Raw genomic sequence first — 8,030 nt, forward strand, 5'->3', positions numbered from 1 at the left:
CGACTTGACGTGAAAGCCAATCATTCTTATAACGTAATTACCTTTTTACGTCTTTTTACGCAATAACAACAAAATTGTATGACCATACTTTCTTCTGTTAATATACTTGCTTTTGTATAACATACAAATCCACACACAGCGTCGGAAACGTCGGAAGTCGGATAAATTTTGGTATGGTATAGGACGCTAGCTGACTCGGGTCTACATAACTTGTGATACAGTCAATTGAGGACTTCCATACAATTCTAAAGGGAATACCATTTCAGGAAATTGCACTGAGATAAAGGGTTGATGGTTGTCTACCACATTGTGAAAATGTTTACTAAACATAGATTCCAGGTAATGTGGTAGTTTACCATTTTGCAGTTCTTCCCGCAATGTTAGTGCATTTTTTACTCTATATACATACAACACCATCAATATAAGGAATAGATACAAATCAAAACTACGTACTTCTATCTTTTGTATCAATCACTCTAGTTTAGATTAATGAGATAGGGGTAGTCTACATGTCTGATAAGTTGCACTATGGTAGTGATGTGGTGGTAGCTTATCATATCACCATTGACAGTGTTGGCATGCAAACTATTGTCGAATAGATATACATTGATGGTTGTAGTAGTAGTCCGCTTGATTGGTTAGTTTATCTGTTAACTAGCTCTACCTGAATGTCCTGGTAGGTTACCATATTGCTTAGTAAATCAACTTTAATCGTATTGTGGTAGCCTACCATATTGCTAGCATCTCTACTTTGTGGATGATGCCCCTATGCAGCAATTGGAGTTCCCCCAGAATGGCAACTACATAATATTGACAATGAAGAGTAAGTTTTCCCCAATCTCCTTACTTAGTAGTAGCTATTCCCTAGCTTTGTTGTCTATATTGCGTATTGTAATCCTTTGTATGATTAATGAAAGCTACCCGAGACGGGTACTAGGCTGCTTGACGTATGAATAGTGTATTTGCTGCTATATCTTTAATAAAAAAAGAACGTAAACTTCAAATATACCAGTTAGCTCCTACTCACTTCTAGCCATTTCACATTCAAATTGTGGATCGCAATTTTTTGCGTGCGGTTGGAGAAGTGCCGTCATCTCTTCGCTTCTTTGAAAGTTGTGTTGCATGTTGGGCAAAAATTCCTCGTTTTGTCCATTTTGACTCTCCATTAACGGCTCTGTAACACCCGAGGCCTCCTGTGGTTAAACATTGCACGAGCTTCCTCTCGAACATGAGTTGTACCTTGAACAATGCTATGGTCGTCTACTTCTGTCTGTAAATTGATCAAATTCTTGGTCGATCCAATATCCGACAGACTTTCCTTGAAAGTTCTAATTACCAAATCACACTGTTCTTCGTTTATGAATGGCATGCTTTCAGCTACCGTAAAAGTCAACCAACTGCAGTACTAAGTTTTCGATACCATCGGTATATTGGACGTGACGTATTTGGGCTAATCGGGCGAAGCAATTATATCGAATCGCTTTGTTATTTTCATATTTAGACTTGCTGTATGCTCTCCATACTCCACGAGAAAAGGACCATTTTCAGCAACGCCTCTATCTAGTACTGGCCGGTTTACGACCTCAGGCATCTCCACATGTTCTCTTTCCACTCCTTTTATCCCAAATCGCTCATAAATGATTCCATCTGTGCTTCCCAGAAGACTTTGTTTGGAGTATATTCAATCACAGTTTTGCGATTAACCGTTCGGCAACGCTGACCACTTTTTCCATTGCTTTTGACATTGTTTCCTCTCTATCAACCGGCGGTCGGTCCTGGCCGCGTCTTCATGACGACGAAGTGCAAATTCTTCGGAGTATGGGGATCCGTATTTTGCTACAAATGCCCAGAAAGCTTCGTGGCACAGTAGTTATACCAGCTATTACACGGTGAGCTATTTAATAACGCGATCGTAAGTAGAATGAAGTAGTGCTTGCCTTTATCATAACTTACACTGGTAAGATGCTTGACAGCTCAAGCAAAAGACGCGTCAAAGAGCTTGAAGCTCCGTCAAAGACGAGTACTTGGAATGGCTTGCCAATCCGGCGGGGGCAAATGCAGCACACAGCTGTCAGTCTTTTATGATCACTCGTTTGAATGAGGTAAGCGATATATAAATAGATGGAGAGTCTTGGCCAATCACCTGTGAGTGTGAATTCGAGGTCAGTAGTGAAAAAGGTTCACAAAATCGAGATCAGTGCTGATTAATATCCTAAATGCGACTGAACTATAACGGGAATCAGCGTATTCACGTCATGCAAATAAACGACGTAAACACTTACTGGGCAACCTTCCCTAACTAACGCCAATTCTGATTCCAAACAACCCTCTCCCATGTATTTTACATAGTGGCTACCTTTTTCAACATTTGTGGACCTTCAGGCAGTATAAGAAACGATTTTAACTTCGTCAACCCACTGCAGTAAAATAAATCTTATAATACCAAGCTTCACGAGAGAACCAAACCCTGGCCTGTTTACAGGACCAGTTGTGTTTTATTGCAAGTAAACCAAGTGTATCAAGGGAGGATAAGCTCACCGGGTTTCAATATAGGGTTATGTACATGATGCGATAGCACGCGCTAATCTTCAGTCCAGGGCATGAAAAGTACGATGTGAAATTTGTGCTGAACAAGACAATCCAGAATACTATATACCGAGCTACCAATAATATATATATTGGAAAGTGCAGGCTATTGAATTTTATCTCAGAAACACGTTAAAGGCTTACTATACTTATTGTGTATCAAAATTTAAACTTCACTGACCTCTACGTCGAGTCTACTTTTGAACGTCACGAGGTAGGTAGGTGGGATGTGGGGGAGAACATCGTTGCCTTTATGGATCCTTCCCACTCTGTATTATTAATCCTCAGGGATGACTGTAACTTTACTGATTCAACTCTGATTATGCGACCTGTTTGGTAAACAATCGATGGATGATATTAACTATTGACGCGTTTGCGAAGTTACAGTACTTAAACGAGTGACAGCCTAAACACTGTACCAGAGGTTTTCACCACCGAGCCACGGGCCGCTTCCACTAAAGGGGTAGGAGGGTCACTGATAAAATGGGCTTGTAGCACTGAAGTACGCCGACACATAAAAAGAATAAGATCCATTTTTCAACAGCCAAAGCCGTTGTCGAAGAACCCGACGACGACTTCTCGTGCTGTTTGAAATATGCTATTTTCGAATTCCCTACAGGAAACGTACAACGACTGCATAGTTTGGCGACAGTAGCATGCATAGGGCTCATGGCCAGCTCAAGTAGTCGCCCAAGCTCTGATGAAAGTATAAGTTCGTCAGAAGATAGTTTGAACGACTCGGAGGTACCATATCCCACACCTATTTAGACAAATGATACGGCTAATACCTTGTAATGCAGTCAAGTGAAAGCACGATCTCGACGGGGTAGCCTTCCAGAATTCGACCTACCTGGCAGCTCATTTGGTGTTCAAGTCAATTCATTGGAGGCACGCTAGAAGGATTTATGGCAAGCTTACCTAGTCGAGCTACAGTGAAAAATGACTGTTACCCGTGTACAATGCACCATACCGCTCTCGGTGACAACATGGTACTTCAGGAACGACACATGATGCGCACAGTCCTGACCAAATGTACCTCTGCCCGTTGTGCCCTTGTTGGAACATGCAATTGTCGCTACAAAATCAATACTTGCGACCTAAGCGATCTTTTGATCGTATATCAAGACGGACCACACTCAATGTTGGACGCAGGCGAAAGCTCCCCGCGAGTGGCAAAACTGACAGCAGAGATGAAAGTCTTTGTACAGAATGAAATTACGATGTATTCTGGTGTGACTCTCCATGTCGTGTTTACCCGGTTGTGTTCCCAGTTGCGCGGCCACCACCTCTTGAGACACAAGTACAAGGATACATGAAGCGTTGGCGAGCAAAACATCGAGATGACTCGATGCTACCGGTTGTTGAAATTTGTGGACGATCAATGTTCGAGATGAGCCATCAACCGGCTCAAGACAGACATGGATTACTCGTGTTTTGCGACTCTGTTTACGAAAATGGTAACCTCGTTCCAAACATTGGAAATGCATCTAATGAATCACCTTTTCGAATGGGACTCACGTGCTATTCACTGCTGGAAGCGTATGCTGCAGTGCAGGAAAATCCTCACTGCATCACTATTCTTCACGTAGATAGCACACACAACTTGGTACGACAACGTTATAGCGTGTTTATCCTTGGATATTCGGACTGCTGTGGACATTTCTTCCCACTGGTGTATTACTGTGCATCGCAAAGGAGAGCTGACGATGTTGCTTGGTGCCTATCGTACCTAAAACGCGTGATGCTTCAGCTTTTTGGAACTCGATTTTCTTCGCAATACATGATGACTGACGCTGACAATAGTCAGTACCATGCATGCTGCAGTGGGAGGGCATGCCGGAGGACGGTGGGTAGTCGATGCGACAACTAGGGCGTGTCAATGTTGCTTCCACAGCAAGTACAACCTATGCCCTCATATTATCGAAGCAACAAAGATACTAGGGCTCCCTTGTCCTGGGTTTAAAACCCCAGCCGGCCGGTTTCAATCGCGTGACAAGCATCAAAGATGTTCGACTGTTCGCCCTTCTTCCGCAATCGCTTTCAGCCATCTACGAAGCGTCAGTTTCTCCGATACTCCTGTATCTGTACGCTGTCCAAGCGTTCCGGATTTTGAAAATGTTCCTGTACAACGTGAAGATGTTCCTGTACAACGTACGCAAGCTGTAGAATCGCATTGTATACGACTCAAGCGTCCAAGATGAGCACCATGTCGCACTTTATCCAACGACGTTCCCTATCCAGACAATTTAGCCATTCATTGTAGGACTTCACGTAGTCCTCCTTCTTTGACACTCCGCCAGTCATGTGAGCATACAAAGCGTCGTAGATACTAACCACGAGAAGGAGTATTGACGTCGCATTATATATCAAGACACTTGCATTCCTCGATGACAGGCTTTCAGTGTGTTAGGTCTATCCTACAGTGTTTTAACCCGGCTCACAAAGTGGAAGCGCCCAACCTAACCCTCAGTGGTCTAGCCTAGATTTACAGTGTTTTAGGCCAAATCGTACAGTGTTGAAGACTGCCCCTCTTACCAAACCAGTGATTTACCCTGGATGACAATTTAATTATATATTTTTGAAGTATATGAAGTGTGAATATAAAACAGTCATTTTGAAATGATGCAAGTAGTCTTCAAGTTGAGGCATTCGTTGTATTCTCGACCGCGAAAATAAAACAGGATCGCCGCTTTAATACTCTTTCAAAATCGATCGTAAGGACCAAGCCTAAAAACAGGCTCTGTCACCACAAATTTAGAAAACATCACGAACAAATCGCAAATCATCACCAGGCATATAGGTTGGACCGCCCACCAAAGAATATGGTCACATCACCAGTGATTTATGCACCGCCACCATAAAAACACGTGTGTCTATGGATAGAGTAAGGTTGATCAACTACATAAAAATAGCTTTCGTAGCTTTGGCAGTGGTGCTTCGCTAAAATAACCACCACAAATCCTCGTATTACCGTGGTTAGTTGCGTGACTTCCTAAACTTCGAAAGTCCCAACAGTCAGATCATGAACGGCCACACTGATAGCGAGGATGCAAACGTACACTCTAAGTCGCTAATATTATTCAGTGTGTTGTACATATTTTGGCAACAAAGCTCAATTACAGGCTGCTTTGCGTCTCGCTCGTGTTTTTTTCACCACGTTTTCAGTAGCTCCAAACTTAAGTAAGCAATGGCATTGGCCCAACTAGGGCCCAACCATTTTTTGGAACTGGATTTAAAACAAGTCCACTGCGGTGAATGATCCATCATCTTCCGGTCGCTCATCAATGACAGCCCTCATCTGATCTGTCAGCACTGGCACTGTCTGTGACGTATCCGACGTCATGGACAACAAACCATAAAGCAACTTTGTTTGTCCAGCCAATGAAATTCCCAATTGGCTATCGTGAGATTTGTAAGTTGAAATTTGAACTTGAAAGTTCAACTACAGCTTGCCTGCCGACGGCAGCCAAGTCAAACAGAACCTACATGAAATACACTTTCAATTTTGCCATCGGGCGTGCACTATTCATTACACTGTCGGGTATGCAGCTGAAGATCGACCATTGCATGGTTCCCATCAACAGATACACTCGCTAGAGTGCTCTTTGTACATAACAGAATCCGGTATCTGCATGAACATTCGACATCACTGAGATTACAGCGACCGAAGACACATTTCGTAACGGTTCTGCGCATCTCGTGCTTTTCCAGCAGCTTATCGTCATCATCATGTGCAGCATGACCAAGCGTACAACGAACAGGGTCATTCCTTTATCGACTTCGACCTGGCAACATGCCCACTTACTCGGCCAAAGTGAAATCAGTATGCGTCGCTGAATTCCACAGCTCTATTCATTGCATACGAGATCTTGGGCGTGGAATTGGCTGTTTACTATTTTGCCCAACCTGAAGCAAGAAAGGGAGATTGTAAATTCTACGACCCAAGCAACCCAAGCAGCAGAAAACCACTGCAAAGTCGGTGAAAAATTGATAATTCTGTGTGATACAAAGTACGACGAAGCTAATTTAGTGCCCAGCCTTGGCAATGGATCGTCGACTTCTCTTTTTCGAATTGGGCTCACGTGCCGCTGATTACTCCAGCAGTATGTGATTGTCCAACGCGACCCACGGTGAGAAACAATATTTCACATCGATAGCACCCATAGTGTATTTTGAAATGTCTGATTGCCGCGGTAAATTCTTCCCTATGATCTTCTTTTGTACTTCTCAGCGACCGGATCTGGTATTGAATGGTGTCTTGCTTTCACTAAACGCATTGTGTGGAAACCTTTATGATTAGATTTTCGCCCCACTTCGTGATGACTAATGCCCAACACATGCAAGAATGCATTGCCAGCCTCAAAAGTCCTAATGTGCTGGATTCATTTCTGCACGAACGTCAAAGACTACGTGGGTAAAAAAAAAACTACCGAGCGTGAGTATTGAGTTGATATTTAATGATCTTAACGATCTTCTAAAAAAAAAGGAAGAATTTCTTAGCAAACAAGCAAGTGTACTATCGACTTGGCGTGTTACATCTGTGTTTGTTATTTCTTTCGACAAGTAGCCGAGCGTATTATCGCTCAGTGAATTTTGCACCCTCGTTTTAGTGAGTGACAGGCGTTCCGCACGCCACCTTGATATGCAGCAACTAACAATCCATTAGAAGAATACCACAAAACCCGCAAGGTAGTTAACAATTCTAGAAACAGCAACTCCAGCTGAGTTAGTGGATCGTCTGGATAAATCACGTCTGGTATTCGTTAACCTTCGCGTTTTTTTTCGGTTTACGGGTGGCTATTTTTGTCCAGTGATGGTTGCCCGAAGTCTCGCACGGTTGGGCATGGTCATCCGAACCTTGGCGGTAAGTGGCTTCAGACCTGCATGGTTAGCTGAGCTTTTGTGTTTGCGACCTATGGCGAAGACCAATAGATCCGTCTGCTTCACAATCCCATTATTATTCTACCACTAATATTTATCTTGTGTTATTAAGATCCTAGTGCAGCTCGCACCGTACTGTAATAGTATAACTTCACTGTGAAGTACAAGCCGGCGCGGCTTAATGTAGTGGGCGACGCGCTGTCGCGTAGGTCAGACTACGAGTTAGGCCATGTCACAACTGTGACGTCGTCAGTGCCTGACTTAATACGCGCAGCGTATGCACTAGACGACACGTGTGTAGCCTTGCTACGAGCTCTAGGGAGCGAACAGTTTAAAACCTCTGACAAAGAATTGCCTGGGCGCTTACGCGCGAGGCTGCATCGATACACTCACGATGGTGGCGTGCTGTACTACAGCACTGACCCTGAGGACACACCTCGTGTGGTCGTTCCTCATGATGAGGACCTCAAGTATCGTATCCTCTATGAGATACATGATACGCCCGTTGGTGGGCATCTAGGTCGTGAGAAGACCTATGGCTCCGTGAGCACGATGTACTGGTG

The 8,030-nt window shown here is 43.6% G+C and overlaps 1 protein-coding gene across 1 annotated transcript; it reads left to right on the forward strand.

Moving 5' to 3' along the window:
• Positions 1-3,967: 3,967 nt before the first annotated feature.
• PPTG_21284 (hypothetical protein) lies at positions 3,968-4,752 on the forward strand (the record flags this gene model as incomplete). Its single annotated transcript, XM_008896537.1, has 4 exons — positions 3,968-4,043; positions 4,137-4,192; positions 4,411-4,432; positions 4,592-4,752. The coding sequence occupies 4 exons, from the start codon at positions 3,968-3,970 to the stop codon at positions 4,750-4,752; spliced, it is 315 nt and encodes a 104-aa protein (XP_008894785.1).
• Positions 4,753-8,030: the final 3,278 nt, after the last annotated feature.

The sequence above is a fragment of the Phytophthora parasitica genome (assembly GCF_000247585.1).
Source record: "Phytophthora parasitica INRA-310 unplaced genomic scaffold supercont2.4, whole genome shotgun sequence".
Classification (NCBI taxonomy): domain Eukaryota; phylum Oomycota; class Peronosporomycetes; order Peronosporales; family Peronosporaceae; genus Phytophthora; species Phytophthora nicotianae.